Genomic DNA, 18249 nt, shown 5'->3' on the forward strand with positions numbered 1-18249 from the left:
TACCTCTTTCTCAACCTGCTCTATCCCATGAATAATCTTATAAATCTCGATCATGTCACCCCTCAGCCGTCATTTCTCCAAGCTAAAGAGCCCCAAGCGCTTTAAACTTTCTTCATAGGGAAAGTGTTCCAACCCTTTTATCATTCTAGTTGCCCTTTTCTGCACTTTTTCCTATGCTATAATATCCTTTTTGAGGTGTGGTGACCAGAACTGTACACAGTACTCCAAATGAGGACGTACCATCGATTTATACAGGGGCATTATGATACCGGCTGATTTGTTTTCAGTTCCCTTCCTAATAATCCCCAGCATAACATTGGTCTTTTTTATTGCAGTCACACACTGTCTTGACATTTTCAGTGAGTTATCTACTACGACTCCAAGATCTCTCTCTTGGTCAGTCTCTGCCAGTTCAGACCCCATCAGTGTGTATTTATAGTTAGGATTTTTGGCTCCAATGTGCATCACTTTGCACTTGGCCACGCTGAATCCCATTTGCCACAATGACGCCTACTCGCCCATCCTTGACAGATCCCTTTGGAGTGCCTCACAATCCTACCTGGTTCTCAGCACCCTGAACAACTTCGTGTCATTTGCAAATTTAGCCACTTCACTGCTTACTCCCAACTCCAAATCATTAATAAACAAGTTAAAAAGCATCGGACCGAGTAGTGATCCCTGCGGTACCCCACTGCTTACCACCCTCCACTGAGAAAATGTCCCATTTATACTCACTCTCTGTTTCCTATTAATCAGCCAGTTTTTGATCTACAAAAGGACTTGTCCTTTTATCCTGTGACTACTGAGCTTACTTAGGAGCCTTTGATGAGGAACTTTATCAAAAACTTTCTGGAAGTCAAGTTAAACATCTATTGGGTCCCCCTTGTCCACTGCTATCCTGCCTTTCCACCCAATCAGGGTCCATAAGGTGGCAAATATAAGAAACATTCAAGCAATTACAGTTAAAATTATAAAATTCTATTAAAATACGTAAAGAACACTAGCAAGAGGTTCAATAACCATTACTGGGGGTATGCCAAACAGGACAAAACAAAATTACCTTCCATCCCATGGACATGCCAGATACATTATCATATCCCAACATATTTGCAGAAAGTCAAAGAGCTCTCTGTAAGGCTCAACACTTATAACCCCAAGGAAGCCAAAACTCTGACCCCTCTCCAACTTAGCAGTGCCTCAAAACAACACCACTCTCACAGCAGCAGTGCTCTTCCAGCTCTCACAAGTAAAGGAAATCCTTACCCTTCTCTCACAAGTGATGGGAAGCAAGTCATAGAGTTCAGCTTGGCTAAATCATCAATGGTTATCGCCTGCAACACTTCCCAAAGCTTTATGGTATTGTCCCACCAGAATATCTACCACTGAAGTGGTTGTTGGGAGTGGGCATTCAGCAGCCAATACTGCTTACAGCCCTTGTGTGCAAGGGTGGATGTTCCTCTCCTGTGCTAGAGCTGCTCCTCTATGGTTTCACTTACAGCAGCAGCAATGGAAAGAAGGAGCAGGGTTTTAAATACACACCTTGATCCATCCAGTATTTTGGCTGACATGTCTGATGGCTATGGGATGCTCACATGGAGAGGAGTTATGAAAAAGAGCAAGCCGTAATGAACAAGACTTGCCTGTGATATAGAGCATCCATAGAACACTGCAGTTTAAGGACTTGATGTTCACCAATAGCATAGAGCCCAGAAGCGTCATATCAGCAAAATGCAAGTTTCAACTTCAAAAACCACACCTGGCTTCCTCAGGAGCAGAATTCACTGGCAGCACTGGTTGCTGAGAAATGTATGTGTTGTTTCTCATGGCTATGAAAAACCTTCCTTCTTACTACAGAAATGAGAGACAGAGACACCAGTCTTCTTGTCTATCCCCTAGGCTAAAGACATCGCAGTCTGCAAAGAACAGTGTTCTCATATACAGTATCCTCAATACCTACTAAAATGGAGGGGGCACTCATGAGAGGGCCAGAAAAAAAATGCATGAAGGCAGGCTTGTGGTACTTTTAAACTTCATGTCCCAGTACATGGATATACAGTGCATTTTCACTGGGTTACTTGAGTAAATGTATAGAATAAGCTTCAGCCACTGAGCTAGAATAATTTAACAATTGGTCCTGGCCTGGAGGGACCCTACTTTAAAAGCCAGCTTAGCTGTGAAGAGTCTGGATGTGATTCTTTAAGTTCCTTGGAGAGGGCTGGGTAAATATGTGATAAAATGGGGATTTCAGAAACTCAGTAGAGCACCCAGTAATTCGTGGCCTATCAAGTAATTCAACACAATTGGAGACTTGTGATATTAGAAAACAAGTGCAAAAGAGAAAAGAACGAGTTTAGAGAAGCCCAAGGAAAGCCTAAGAAGAGCCTGCAATTTTCAGCCCTAATAAGGCAAATGTATCAGGTCTACCTTTCAAGTGAATTCAAACCAAGGGGGAAAATGGCTTCTTAGAATATTGTAAACCAGGCCAGTGAAGAATGATAGAGGGGGGCCTTCCATCCCTCTGGCATCCAGCAGGCCAGTTCCAACTGGAAGTGGGCCACATTCATCAGGAGACATGTGGGAGAAGAGTTTGGTGTGCCAGCTTCTTCCTGCCAAGAAGAACCCAGTGATATTTCCATGGATGCTTCTCCACTATGTGCAAAGAGGGGGGAAAAAGACGATGCCTCATGTCTAACTGTTGCTGGAGAGTTGCCCTAGCAACAACAAATACAGGCCCCTGTCTTTATCAGGGTGAGGAAAAATAATGTAGAAGCTCTGTTTCTGGCTCTTCATTAAGAAGAGGAGAGTGGGATGAAAAACTTTAGAGCACAAAAAGCTACACCCCAGAAAATCAAGCTTTGATGTAGAGAAAGTCTCTATGCAGACAGTTTGTTCTTACTGTAAAAAAAGAAGAAACTAAAGAAAAACATTACATGCTTACTTTTTCATTAACTTATCCATTTCTTTTCATTGCTTTACATATACAGTATAGTAGAGGCATTTCACACTGAACAAATTAGCTGGTATAGTGCACAGAAAGGATACGAGGGAGGGTGGGGGAGGGGGAGGAGAGATAGACTTGAAAGCTCTCCAACATGCAGCAAATAAATGTGTGGTATAGTGGTTAAGAGAGGCAAACTCTAATCTGGAGAACCGGGTTTGATTCCCCAGTCATCCACATGAAGCCTGTTGGGTGACGTTGGGCCAGTCACTCAGAACTCTCTTGGCCCCACCCACCCCACAAGATACCCGCTGTGGGAAGAGGAAATGGCTAACAACAGCAGGGCAGAGAAAAGTGGGGTCTAAAGACAACAAAAACCAACTCTTAGCATTTCTAATGAACACTACATAGAGAAAACTAGATGGATTTCACATTTAAATCAATGGAAAGCCTACACAGTTTATGTCCTTAAAAATTTGTTCTATATAGATGCCTGTGTCCTATTCCTCTAAAATCTGGCAGGTCCAATGATTTTAATTTCATGCCATTTGGATGCAGCACACCAAAGTTACAAGCAGGAGAAGACCAGTTTGGCCTCCCATTGATATAATGGAAAACAAAAATAAATGGCAAAAAATAAAAAGCTAATGAAAAGGATGGAGAAATAGGAAAATTCCATGCACCCTCCTAATGTGAATGCAACACTAATTCCATAAATCCACAGTTTTATATATCTTGTATTATAAATAGGCAAAGTGGTTAGAATGCTTTTTAACTAGACCAGGAGTTGGCAATCTTCTTTTTAATGAAAACTACTACTGAGCTACTCCACATGTTAGCAAGCATCCAGAAAAAGAACATAGATTAGGAAAAGCACTAGAAGCAAAGCTATTGACTAAGCAATGCAGAGAAAAATCCTATGAAACAAAGGCTTTCTTAAAACAAGTCTAGAGCATATCATTTCCTAGGTCTTCTAGGGTTGCACAAACTATTCTGCAGGAGAGTTACTGATAGAGACCCATAAACAAGATTATGCTTCTAATAGGACCCAAATGTGCACAGGATTTCAGTCCTACACCAGTTCCAACCACCTCCACAATGGAGGGCTCCTTAATCACTAAGTTAGTGTAGTGTAACACCAGCAGGAAGTTAACCTAGAATCTTCCAACTCTTTAGTAGTTATTATGGTGCATTTAACCATTTTTCCCACTCAGTGAGACCTACAATGTCAACAACAAAAACCTGTCAACTACCACAAATATTTAAAACAGGTTACTGAACAAGCCCACCTGTCATCAACCAACTAATTCATCTGGGTAAGAAAGGAGGCAAATGCAGGAAGTAGCAGCTCTGCCCTTGATAGCAATAGTCTCTCCACAGGCACCTTCCAAATATTTCCCTTCAAAGCAGTCTCTCACATTGAAACATTTGCCCTTGGAGAGGGGATATTTAAGAAAGAAACAAGAAAATAACTACTCAAACCATTACGTGGGCCACAACCCATCTTGACCACAAATACAAGTCCCTGGATATAATAGAGAAACTTCCCATGTTGGGTTAGAAGAACGCATAGTCCAGAGAAGAGGACTCTTCCCTGCCATAAGATGTTTCATGTAGTGGTGGATTGGTGGGAATTTATGCACCACACAGACTCCTCAGCGTCCCAGAGCAGAAGTTTGGTGTAGGTGAGCCTTACAACTTGAATTCACTAGTCAGTATGTTATGTACTCATGGTTCACATGAACATAAGAACATAAGAACATAAGAACATAAGAGACGCCAAAAGCTAAATGACATCACCTGGCTTCATTATAGTCTATGTATCTTTGATGGGGGCACTAAGAATGCCTCCTCACAGATGTTCTCTAGGCTGAGAGACAGCATTCTCTCTCTCTCTCTCTCTCTCTCACCCCCCCCCCCCAGAAGTTTCTCCTTCCAGCCCAGGGGCTTGCAAATACAAGTCCCTGGATATAATAGAGACACTTCCCATGTTGGGTTAGAAGAAGGCATAGTCCAGAGAAGAGGACTCCTCCCTGCCATGATAAGACGTTTCATGTAGGGGTGGATTGGTGGCATTTTATGCACCACACAGACTCCTCAGCGTCCCAGAGCAGAAGTTTGGTGTAGGTGAGCCTTACAACTTGAATTCACTAGTCAGTATGTTATGTACTCGTGGTTCACATGCTAGACAGATTATCCAATACACCCAAGCCAAAATACCTTACAGTGTTTTCTGAGACCACAGATTGTTACTACTCCAAAAGTAGACAGAAGGGACAGGGAAGAATGGTGGAAGTAATTTACACTGACTCCTTCCATATGCTGTATGGTTGGTATGATATATCTGGGGAACCACAAAGTAGAAGAAAAAGGTGTCCCTGTCAAGGAACACATGAAGAGTTTGTATGCATATTGAAAATCACAGACAAGAAAGAATGAGTTTGAAACCATTTACACAGTTACCCAAGGTTTTATTTCCCTGTAATTTTACGTTATGATTATGTATTCTTATTACACCTTTGCTTGTTTAAGATCAAACTTCCCTTGGTTATACTTCATCCACTAATCTACTTGGCACATAATTAACTGGTGGTTTTATCTGGACATGATGCAGATGGGTAGAACATGCAGCCGGGGGGAGGGGAAGGGAGCATCACCATTAAAATGCCTATGTAAAGCTTACATCATGAATTTTCTTAGAATGGAATGGGAATCCAAGTTTAGCACCAGAACTAGAGGGCAGCAAGATAGGTGATCACAGCACAAGACTTTTACAAGTGCAGATTCAGTTAAAAATGGGGGAAAGGAACAGCAAGGAGATGTGGGTCACTTACTGCACTTCGTTGTAAGTAGATGAGCAGCCCGGCAGCTATCTGACCTATCAGGATCAGCAACAGGCAGGTGAAGTACTAGAGGAAAGGAACAGAAAAGACTCAATGCTATTTTCCAGGCCCCAGGACCTTATTGTTATAATTATTACTATCCCACTTTTGTCCCTAATCAGGACCTAAAGCAGCTTATTCCTCCTCCACCCAAACCCCACCATCTTGTGAGGTAGGTTAGACTGAGAGATTGCGATGAGCCTTGGTCACCAGGTGAGCTTGCATGGCAGACTGGGGATTCAAACCTGGTTGTCCTTGGCCTTAGTCTGACACTAACCATTATGCCACACTGGCCCTAAATATCATGAAATGGGAATATATGGAAGACAGCTAGAAACTACAGCTTCAGAATCAGTTTTCTTTCATTTCAAACCCCCAAAATATCTTTCACAATGTAAGAGTTCCTCATCTCAAGGAGATTTCCAGTTTCCACCTGTTCATGGACTACAGGGAGCTCAAAGAATCTGCTAATCAGGTTTTCCCATAGCAGCTCCAACAAGGATTTGGCACAGATTTACACAGGGTGCACTAGACTGCATGGAAGCAGAGTGAGTAGCTCCAAACCTATCTCAGCCTACCTGGTGTTCACTGAGGCATATATTAGAGGCCATAACTGCACAGGGACATATGGGGGTATTTTCACCTGGCACAGACAACCAAAAAAAGAGACTCATGGCAGCTGGTACTAGAAGAGCTGCTGCGGCTTCCAGCAATCTCAGAAGACTTGTACAGAAAGATCACCTTTGTGACTCTGGGACTTCATACTGCAGATGAGTACAAATGACAAGCTAAGGTCCTTGTCAAATTACTATTGCCTTGCTGGCATTGCTAAGTGTATCTCCGTCACTTGTGGAGATTAAGCTCCTCCATATATGTTGGTCTCTAGACCAGCTCCTGCCAACCTAGCAGTTTGAAAGCAAGAAATTGCAAGTAGATAAATAGGGACCACTTCGGTGGGAAGGTAACAGCGTTCAGTGCGCCTTGGTGTTTAGTCATACTGGCCACATGACCACGGAAACATCTTCGGACAGCGCTGGCTCTTCGGCTTTGAAACGGAGATGAGCACCGCAACCCTAGAGTCGAATTCGACTGGCTTTCGAGCAAGGGAACCTTTACCTTTAGACCAACTGTTACCAGAAAGAACCTTAGATAACATTTGGGTTTTTAAAAATATTTTAATTAAATTATCATAGACCAACAACATTTTTCAACTTATATCAGAGCGGCATAAATAATACATCTCAGAATGAATACAATGTATGAATTGAGAGTAAATTCCCAGGTCTTAACAACTCAAAATATAAAAGGTGCTATAAGACAGCTATAATATATATTGAAGACATTTGGTTTTAAGTGACTTTGTCTACATCACTCACCAGTCCCAAGAGACATCGAATCTCATTGACTGCTCCAAGGCAGCCCAGGAATCCCATCAACATGGTGACGGCCCCAACTCCAATGAGAATGTATGCCCCAGTCTTTAATGATGATGATGACATTTCTGTGGGAGCCAGAAAAGAAATAATGTTTAGAACAGGCTAGTTTACACATTTATCAGGAATGCGAGACAAATGTATCCAGTCTGCACTCTAACAACAACAACAAAACCACCAAGAGAAGCTACAGTACCACCTGTATTAATTATGAAATATTAGCATATTTTGCATCGTCACTTCCCCTATATGTAAAGGGTATGAACATTGTGGTCACAAAGATGTATCCAGAGACAGGGCAAGAGGAGTTTCCTACATACCAGAGCAGGGGAACCATAGACAGTAGGAAGTCCTAATATTTAAAACACACACACAAAATTAGCTCTAGGCCCAAACCTTTCAAAAGTCACTTCAATGAAGAAAGGTGGGAAGGAGAATTAAAATGAGTGGCTCACTAGGCTCACTCGGCCAACATGGGACTGCTGGGACCTGCCAGGCAACAAAGCCACTGCCGTCAAGCAACAGCTGCTAGACTATGTCTGTTTCCTCTCGGATGACAGCTCCATAGAACAAGCAAGCAAGAAGCAAATAGACAAAGTGAGGAAGAAGAGCCAGTGGTAGGAACTGAGGAAAGCAGGGACACATTCCTTGAACAGGAGCTGTTCTACCACATCACAAACCTCACAAAACAAACTAGTTTGGTAAATGGAAAGGTTTGTGAAGGTTTGTAAGACTCGATGAACTATGAACCAGGATGAACTTCCATCTTCCCAGTTCATGCACATCCCTAGAGGAGAATAGAGATGTGAAGGACACATTTTTATCTGTCTTCCCAGAATATAACTCTCCCAGTGGAATCTTTTAAGCTGCATTTGACACACGAAAGGACCCTAGGTGAAGAAAGCTGGCTCTGAAGAATGCACATGCTCAGGATCACAACGCACAGCCCCCATTCCCCCTCCAAAAGCTACAGATCCTTTAAGTAACAAGAGAGCCACTGTCCCCTTGGAACAAGGGTTGTGTCTGTGGGGAGGAGTGGTGTTATTTATCTGGGAGGCTTACTCCTTCAGGGCGTTCCCGTCACTGGGGATCACAGGCATAGAGTGTGCCAGCCTGGTGTGGGAAGCCGAGGAGAGTGTGGCGATTTGGTTGGTATACTGACTGCCCAACGCACTGCCCAATAGTCTACCGTCCCTGGTGGAGGCCATATCAGGCTGGGAACACCCTAGACTGATAGTCTTGGGCGATTTCAACGTCCATGCTGATGATGCAGCCTCCACTCAGGCAGCGGACCTAGTGTCGTCCATGGTGGCCCTAGGACTCTCCCAACTTGTAACGGCCCCCACTCACCAGGCTGGGCACACGCTCGATTTGATCTTCGCAGCAGGAGTTACAGTGGACTGGATGACTGCCTTGGCAGTGCCATGGTCAGACCACTTTGCCTTGAAGGCTCGCTTAAATACCCCACTCCGACCCTGTTTGGGCGGCGAGCCTATTTGGGCTTGCCCGCGGAGCCAAATGGACCCAGTGCGGGTTCAGATGGCTCTTCGGGATCTGAAGCCCCCTGGCGGCTCGTTGAATGAGCCTGTAGAGGACTGGCACAGCCGACTCTCGACAGCCATCAATGAGATTACTCCCTGCCACCCTCTGCGCCCCCGATCTAAGCTTGTTCCATGGTTTACCCAGGAGTTGCGGCTGATGAAACGGGGTCTAAGACGGCTAGAGAGGCAGTGGCGGTGTGCCCACAACGAAGCGTCAAGAGGACGTTATAGGATGTTTATGAGATCCTATGAGATGGCAGTCAAGGCCGCGAAGAGACAGTATTATACGGCCACGATTGTGTCTGCAAAGCTCACATCCAGCACAATTGTTTAGAACGATTTGGTCAATTACAGCTCTGTCCCAAGACCGGCAAAACGGTAGGGAATTGGACATTGGCTGTGAGGCTTTTGCGAGCTATTTTGTGGATAAAGTTTTGTCGCTCCTCCACGATCTCCCTGTCACAGTTGAAACAGTGAATGAACTCGAGGCTCCAAGCACATCTTCTTGTCATATTAAGGATTATTTTAACCTGCTCAGCCTAGAGGAAGTTGACAAATTGCTCCTAACTGTACGCCCTACCACATGCCTCCTTGATCCGTGTCCTTCATGGCTAATTAAAGCTGGCCACAAGGGGTTTTGGGGTGCCTTGTGGGAGATTGTCAACAAGTCCCTCTCTGAGGGGCTTTTCCCAGAGGCACTTAAGGAGGCAGTGATGCACCCCCTCCTGAAAAAGCCATCTCTGGATTTGGCCAAATTGGCCAATTATCAGATGGTTTCCAACTTGCCCTATTTGGACAAGATAATAGAGGGCGGTGGTAATGCAGTTACAGGGCTTCTTGGATGACACTTCCATTCTAGACCCCTTCCAGTCCGGCTTTCACCCGGGTCATGGGACAGAGACGGCACTGGTCGCCTTCACAGACAACCTCTGGAGGCATTTGGATCAGGGCAGATCGGCAGTGCTGTTGCTGTTAGACCTGTCGGCTACGTTGGACACGGTCGACCATCAGCTACTGACCCACTGCCTCGCCGACATTGGAATTCAGGGACTAGCCTTGCAGTGGCTTGCTTCCTTTCTCCAAGATTGGGGACAAAGAGTGGTGCTGGTGGACCAGCTATCCCAAAGGCACCCATTGTAATGTGGAGTGCCTCAAGGGGCAGTGTTGTCTCCGATGCTTTTTAACCTATATGCGCACTCTTGCCCAGATTGCCCGGAAGCATGGACTGGGTTGTCACCAATATGCGGATGACACCCAACTCTACCTGTTGTTGGACGGCCAGTCCGACTCCAAACTGGAAGATCTAGACCGGGCGTTTCAAGCTGTGGCTGGTTGGCTTAGGCTGAGCCAGCTGAAATTGAATCTGATGAAGACGGAAGCCCTGTGCCTGAGTCAGAGTGGTCCGGGGGTAGGGATCCCACTCCCGACCGTCAATGGGGCACCATTCGTGCCAGCGCCAGAGGTTAGGAGCTTGGTGCTAGATGCCTCAACAATGGAGGCCCAGGTAGCAGCCACTGCCAAGTCGGCCTTTTACCATCTGTAGCTGATTAGGCAGTTGGTTCCCTTCCTTGAATGCAATGACCTGGCAACAGTGATCCACACGATGGTCACCTCGAGATTGGATTACTGTAATGCCCTCTACATGGGGCTGCCCTTGTCGCAAATTCCGAGGCTGCAGCTAGTGCAAAACGCCACGGCCAGGTTGTTGATGGGAATCTCGATTTGGGAGCACATCCGACCTGTGCTAAAGACGTTGCACTGGCTGCCAATAGCATACCAGGTTCACTTCAAGGTGCTGGTTCTTACCTTTAAAGCCCTTTATGGCCACGGACCTGCATACCTGTGGGACTGCCTTTCCCCATATATACCCCAGAGGATACTGCACTCTGGGACCCAGAACCGACTGGCTCTCCCGAGTTTCAAGGAGCCAGACTGGTGGCAACTAAGGCCAGGGCTTTTTTGGTGGTGACTCCACTCTGGTGGAACGAGCTCCCAGAAGAGACCAGGGCCATGCAGGACCTCTCGCTGTTCCGCAGGGCCTGTAAAACAGAGATCTTCCGCCAGGCATTTGGAGCCTCCTCCTCCTAATATCTCTACCGCCAACAATTGGTATCTATGTTGGTGGAACCCTGGCCCGCTGGTCCCTTAAATACTGCCCGAGCCAATCACCCAAGACAGCTGCAGAAGGCTGAAGAGCTGATCGCAAAACGAGGAATGCTGCTAGCGCTTTATTATGTTTGAGTTTTAACACTGTATTTATATTAATTTATGTGATTTTATGCTACTGTATTGTTGAGAGCTTACTTTGTTGTAAGCCGCCCTGAGCCGGCCCAGGCCGGGAGGGTGGGATAAAAATCGAATAAATAAATAAATATGTGCATACAAGGTGGGGGTGGTCTATTTGAACACGTTATGCACTGCTGACCACCATAAAATGAAATGCACATACCACTAACTCCCCTCCACACATTTACTTCCTGACTAAGCAGAGGGACTGTGGTGACCATGACTGACGTCTGGGTGGGGATGGAAAAAAGTGTCACTCTGCTACTCTCCTCTCTATCACTGACAAACGTGCAGGCTGACAACAGTTTCTCTTACTTTCTAGCTTCTTGGGGATACCGAAGTTTTGATTGACAGCCAATGAAAAGAGATTATGAGCAATGTTCCCTCTAAATTGTGGAGTCTTGTGAGCAAAAATTCTACTTTGTGAGTTACTGGCATTAAAGTTGTGAGCGAGCGATTGGACTGCTGTATAAATTAGTTTGCTCTGGAGCCATCCTTCCTGAGCTGAGACAAAAATGTGTGAGCCAGAGGCTACAAAACTGTGAGCTAGCTCACACTAACTCAGCTTAGAGGGAACACTGGTTATGAGATATTCTGGAGTGTCTCCCAATTTTTCAAGCATCTTGTTACAATCATAAGAGCTATAAAGGTCTTCCCCTCCCCCCCCATTAAAAGAAGCTACCTTGCACATTTTCTGAGGGACTGCAGCACCCTCAATCCCTTATACATTCACACAGAAGCAGATACAAGGCAGCTTCTCATTCAACTGCAAGGTGTTCACTCGTCATAAAATGTTTTAAGAGTGATAGCTCTCAAAGCTCAAAAGACCAACCTAATGAGTATCACAGGAAGGCTTTTCAACTTCAGCTACAATCTCCAGGAAAACTGTTACAAGAAATTATAAACAACGAATACAGCTTCAAGGAGCTTTGTTCTAAAGCTTGCCTAACTAGGCTGAACATTTAGGAGGTAGCCATGAAGCCAACAATGGGCGCATCTTCAACATAATTTTTTGCAGGCCCTCCTAGAGCTCAAGGGCCCACTGGAAATTTAATATCAGCAGAAGCTAAATTGCCTTTGCATGCAACACACCCTGCATTGCCCTCCTTTCCAACTGTACAGCCAAAGCTCTTCAAAGCTCATAGCCGAAAGACTGAGCCTGGACGCAGCCCACAGTTTGCAGCACGTCTTTGCTATTCAAGGAAAATTCCGCAGACCTTGTTGGCAAGAGGCCTCCACTGTTTCTATTCCCCCTTGCTCCATCTTTTTTCCTACTCTGGGAAAGGTGCCAGAGAAGCACAAGAAAAGATGGGGGCAGGCCTCTCTGGCAACACGCTGGAATGCCCTGCTGTGCAAAGTTCCTTCCCAGACTCTGTTACGGTTACCAGAGCAAAAGGGAGAAGGAAACAGGAGAGGAAAGAGCTTCATCTGCAAATCTCAAGGCGGGAAGGAAGCAAGAGCTTCTCCTGCATGCACAGCTAAATCCCAAGCCAAAAATCAGAGCTAAATGGAGTTGACACACAGGAAGGTTCCAAGCCCTTGGCAGCCCACAAAGCCCGCAGGATCAGTGCCTCCATGGTAAACGGACTGGAGGGCCTTTCAGCTGCTCAGCCCATTTTGTTATGAGTTTTGGTTCCAGACCACAGGGGGGAAACTAGGTCACAAATCAAGCCCTCAGTCATTTCTGTAGTCTTGAAAAAAAGGGCTGCAGCATGAGAAGGAGAAACAGTCCAGGCTAACACTTCTCAAAATAGTCCTTACACTTCTCAAAACAGTCCTTTCTTGCCTTTTCTCCCTTGCAAGTACATTGCAGCAGTAAAAAAACCCAACACAACCCCACATGCTGGGTCTTTTTAAAAAATGCATTCAGTTGGTAACTTCACATTTCACAGACTTTTACAGAAGAAAACCAAAGTGTAGAACCACAGCCCAGAGCAGAGATTTTCTCAAGGTACTGCTCCGAGTTTGCCCTGGGATAACCTCCAAGAAAAAAGCTACAGAAGGTTCTTCTAGATCTAGGCAGAAGCCAGCTCTGTTTAGGACTGGGATCTACAGATGGGCTGCTGCTTCAGACAGGATTCCTGTTGCAATTAATTTACCAGAACAGTGCTCTGTCTTACTGGCCATATCCAGGATGCTATACAGGAAAAAGTCAAAAACACCAAAACACTGTCTTACGCAAAACGTAAATGAAGCTGTTTTTGTCGACCATAATCCATATTCCGAAGCCCAAAATCACAGCACCCAAGATCTGGAAAACAAAAGACAAAATGGGTAATAAAGAGAAAATACAATAGATCAGAGGCTCATCCCGTTTTCACCCTTTTGCCCAAAATATTTCTACACACGCCCAGAGCCAGGCAGAGGCACACAGTGAACATCTTACTTGGCTGTGAGAGGACAAGCCTAAAGACAGACAGGTAGATACATTAGAGCAGCGGTGTCAAACATAAGGCCCGGGGGGGGGGGGCTGGAACAGGCCCATCCAGGGCTCTTATGCGGCCCGCAAGCAACTAGTAGTGCAAGGGAGGGAACAGGAGGCTGCTTAGGGGGAGTGGGCCAATTGTGGCTTCAGCATGGCGGAACAACCTCATCTGCAGCAGTCAAGCAGCATGGGCTCAACTGCCCAGTGCTGCACTGCTGGCTCTCCAGTCTGCCCATATGGATTTTCTTTTGTACCCCCCACCCAGCCCATGAGGCCTTGCAGTGAGAATACACCAACTCAGAGTTTACCAGCTTTATACAGTTTATATGACAGCAGCTCATGTGAAATGGATCTAGGTGTTCTGGTTGATCACAAGCTAAACATGAGCCTGCAGTGCGATGTGGCTGTGAAGAAAGCTAATGCAATCTCAGGATGCATTAACAGAAGCATTGTGTCCAGACCACGGGAGGTGGTAGTTCCGCTCTATTCTGCTATGGTCCGGCCTCAGCTGGAGTACTGTGTCCAGTTTTGGGCACCACATTTTAGGAAGGATGTTGACAAGCTAGAGTGTGTCCAGAAGAGGGCAACCAGGATGGTGAGAGGGTTGGAATCCAAGCCTTATGACGAAAAGCTGAAAGAATTGGGTATGTTTAGCCTGGGAAAAAGAAGACTTAGAGGGAACAGGATTGCAGCCTTCAAGTATTTGAAGGACTGTCATGTAGAAGACGGAGCAGATCTATTCTCTCTTGCTCCGGATTGCAAGACTAGATCTAATGGGTGGAAATTACAAGGGAGTCATTACCAGCTAAATATCAGGAGAAACTTCCTAACTGTAAGAGTGGTTGAGCCGTGGAACAGTCTGCCTCAGGAAGTGGTGGATGCTCCTTCGCTGGACGTTTTCAAGCGGAGGCTGGATGACCATCTTTCAGGTATGTTGTAGGTATGTATGGGCTGTCTTTCGGCTATGCTCCTGCAGAGTGCAGGGGGTTGGACTAGATGACCTGCAAGGTCCCTTCCAACTCTAACATTCTATGATTCTATGATTATCTCCGGTACCTGGCATTGCATTTCATGGCATACATGGCCCGGCCTGACAAAGTGACATTTATGTCAGATGCAGCCCTCGTAACAAATGAGTTCGACACCCCTGCATTAGAGATTTTAAAATGAAGAATTTTGTTTAATTTTCATGCTAGTTCAACTCCAGAAAAAGTCACTACTGAAGAATGTGGTTTCTAAGAGGTGCCAGAAATACCTTTGGAAGATTACAGGCAGAGTATGAAGGTGGCATCATCTCCAGCATTTGGTATAAAGAGATGTACTGCCTCTGTACATAGAGACTCAAATTAGTTACAACGGCTTATCAATTCCATCCACCTCTTATTTTTCCCTCCAAACTTCTTGATGCATGAGCTACCACTTTCTTTTCATACTGACCAGTTCAATCCTCACCAAAGTTTCCCTAACAATGATGCTGGTTAGTAAAACAAAGAGCTGAGCCCACTACACAACCACAAACACACACTATGAACGATGGCTCAGTTCCTTTGCCCTACCGTAATCCTGGTACTTTTTGAGGCTATAGATAAAATTTACAGTTCTTCCAAGGATTTGGTTTGTAAAGGTCTTGCAAGGATGGAGCACCTATACCAGCAATATGCAAGAGTCCTCTAGACAAAGACACCAAGTACACTTAACACAGCAGCTCAAGTCTCTTAGTTTCTTTAGGGCACTCAGTTATCATGAGCCAAAAATGTGGGAAGAGAGTGGAACATACAGCTGCAATTCTATATTTGCTTACTTTCCAGGTATGCCCCAGTGAAATCAGAGGGACTTACTTCCAAGCAAGCATCTGTTGGATTGCTTAAAAAGTCATTTAGTTAAAACACTTTTGCAAACAAGTAGCTATGAGCTGGCCATTTAAAGCAGGAAGTTATGTCAATTCTTAAAAGGATGCTTCAGAAGACTGGGGGGGGGGGGCACAGAGTTCTCACCAAGGTAGAAACCTTGTGCCTGGGCTGCACTACATCAGGCTGGGGATAGAATGCTTGCATCATTCTCTAAGCACCTTGTGGAAGCCAAGCCTCTCTAAGGACTTCTCTGCCAAGTTCTACAGCTAGAGTTTCCCCCTCAATTACAAGAGAAAAACTGCCCTATTCAGGAGCTTTGTCCAACAGTTTCCCTCTCTCATCTCCTATTTAGGAGCAGAGCCAGAAATATACAGAGTGGGATCTCATATACTGGACTTGTTAGAAGGCTTTTTGTTGTTGTTCAGTCACACAGTCAAGTTCGACTCTTCGCAAGCCCATGGACCACATCACGCCACGCCCTCCTGTCTTCCGCCATCCTCCAGAGTTTGCTCTAAAGAGCAACAAAACCCTAACTAGGGTGATCCCTTGAACTCTATACATCACCCAATCCCATGAAACATTTCTTGGAAGTCAGAATGGCAAGACAAGTCCTGGTGGGTGCCAAAAAATCACAGTAGTCCAGGGGAAGCAAGACAGACATGATAAAGAAGCAGTAAAAGGAAGTCTGGATAGCTTAGAACTCTCCATAGTTGCCGTTCCCAAGACAGCAGAATTCTGGGGGAGAAATTCTTCAGTTCAGTCTTCCTCTAAAAATCCGGGTATGATGAGGCAAACTTGACCATAATGTTGCTGACATTTGAGAAGTGAGCCTGAGGCATAAGCAAAGTTGCAATGCTGCTGACAAAAGCCAGAACTCCTTCTGAGCTGCATTCCTGGAGGGCTATTTGTTGCCAAGAAAGACAGCTAACTCCTCTGCATTCAACACTGCCGTAACAGAGAATATTCCACATTTGTGTGTAACTACTTTAAAGAAAAAGCACATGAAGTTGCCTTATCATGAATCAGATCACTGGTCCATCAAGGTCAGTATTATCTACTCTGACCGGCAGCAGCTCTCTAGGGGTTCAGCTAGGAGACTTTCACATCACCTACTACCTCATCTTTTAAATCTGAAATCCCTGGAAAAGCCAGGGGATAAGCACAAAACCTTCTGCATGCCAAGCAGATGCTTTACCATTAAGCCACAGCCCCTGCCCAGAGAGAAGAGGAATAAGCAGGTAATTTACATGAAATACCTTTAGAAATACTTCAATTTACACTAAATACCAAGACACTCTAGTTTTTCTGTTGGTAGATTCAGCACTGGATCAAGGAATTTTAGTCAGTCCATGCTTTCCCCCTGTCCAAGACTGTCAACTTAAACTTGTGAAATCGTACCAAGGCATCCATACATCTGAGCCAGTTAATTAAAAGGGAAGGATGAAAGAAGGGTACCCAAGTTTAACTTGAGGCTAAAAAGCTGAATTGATACAGAGACTGATCAAGAGAGAGATCTTGGAGTTGTAGTAGATAACTCACTGAAAATGTCAGTGACAGTGTGTGACTGCAATAAAGAAGGCCAATGCTATGCTGGGGATTATTAGGAAGGGTATTGAAAACAGATCAGCCAGTATCATAATGCCCCTATATAAATCAATGGTGAGACCTCATTTGGAATACTGTGTGCAGTTCTGGTCACCACACCTTTGGAAAAAGTGCAGAAAAGGGCAACTCGAATGATAAAAGGGTTGGAACACTTTCCCTATGAGGAAAGGTTAAAGCGCTTAGGGCTCTTTAGCTTGGAGAAAAGACGACTGAGGGGTGACATGATCGAGGTTTATAAGATTATGCATGGGAAAGAGCAGGTAAAGAAAGAGGTACTTTTCTCCCTTTCTCACAATACAAGAACCCGTGGGCACTCCATGAAATTGCTGAGCGGTCGGGTTAGAACGGATAAAAGGAAGTACTTATTCACCCAAAGAGTGATTAACACATGGAATTCACTGCCACAGGAAGTGGTGGGTGCTACAAGCATGGACGGCTTCAAAAGGGAATTAGATAAGCATATGGAGCAGAGGTCCATCAGTGGCTATTAGCCACAAGGTATAGCTAGGGGCTCTGGGGCAAGTGATGCTCTGTCTTCTTGGTGCTTGGGGGGGGGAACAGTGGGAGGGCTTCTAATGTCCTGGCCCCACTGCTGGACCTCCTGATGGCACTGGTATTTCTGGCCACTGTGTGACACAGAGTGTTGGACTGGATGGGCCTTTGGCCTGATCCAACATTGGCGTCTCTTATGTTCTTATGTTCTTATGTACATGGCAAATTCAGTAGAAATACAATATATTGACAAAAAACAAAATACTGGCTCATATTTGACATCAGCTTAGACCCACCACCGAAAGAAGATAAGAAGTTTGTGTTTGTATGGGAATTCCACCCCTCCCCCCAAATAAAAACCCACTACAGAACCAAAACAGTGATATATCTAGCACCATGATGCAGTCTACAGCAATGTTCCATGAACTACTGTCCGGACCGAAGATCCAGGGGTAATTTCCTGCGGGAGCACACAGGAGCGGAGCTCCGGCAGTAAGGAGCCCAGAGGGTGGGCACGTGCAACAAGCCCTGCCCCCTGCTCCCAGCAGCCCTCAGTTGGGCCCAGGCCCATAGCTAGGACTTTTCTAGTGGGAGGCCCTGGGGAAAGTGGGGCGGCCGGAGGGTGTGCGTGCACGCGCAAAGCGCACACATACCCCACACACATACCTGCAGGGGGGCCTAGATCCCCTGCGCACACGGCACCGCCCGCACCCCTGGAGGCCACAAAGGCGCCCTGCCTGCCACTCTCTCTCCCCGCCGGCACACTTTTCAGTTCCACGCAGTCTGGCGAAGGAAAC

The 18249-nt window shown here is 45.6% G+C and overlaps 1 protein-coding gene across 1 annotated transcript in view; it reads right to left on the reverse strand.

The window, feature by feature from the left end:
- The window catches only part of CD82 (CD82 molecule), an 89045-nt gene that overhangs the window by 24002 nt on the left and 46794 nt on the right, over positions 1 to 18249 (reverse strand). Inside the window, exons 3-5 of the mRNA XM_015426138.1 lie at positions 13259 to 13331; positions 7197 to 7321; positions 5773 to 5847 (exon numbers count right to left, since the gene is read on the reverse strand). Of these exons, the coding sequence (XP_015281624.1) occupies positions 5773 to 5847; positions 7197 to 7321; positions 13259 to 13331 (273 nt within the window). The remainder of the gene's footprint in view (positions 1 to 5772; positions 5848 to 7196; positions 7322 to 13258; positions 13332 to 18249) is intronic.

This window comes from Gekko japonicus, unplaced genomic scaffold (assembly GCF_001447785.1).
Source record: "Gekko japonicus isolate JY-2015 unplaced genomic scaffold, Gekko_japonicus_V1.1 scaffold171, whole genome shotgun sequence".
In the NCBI taxonomy this organism is placed as follows: Eukaryota; Metazoa; Chordata; class Lepidosauria; order Squamata; family Gekkonidae; genus Gekko; species Gekko japonicus.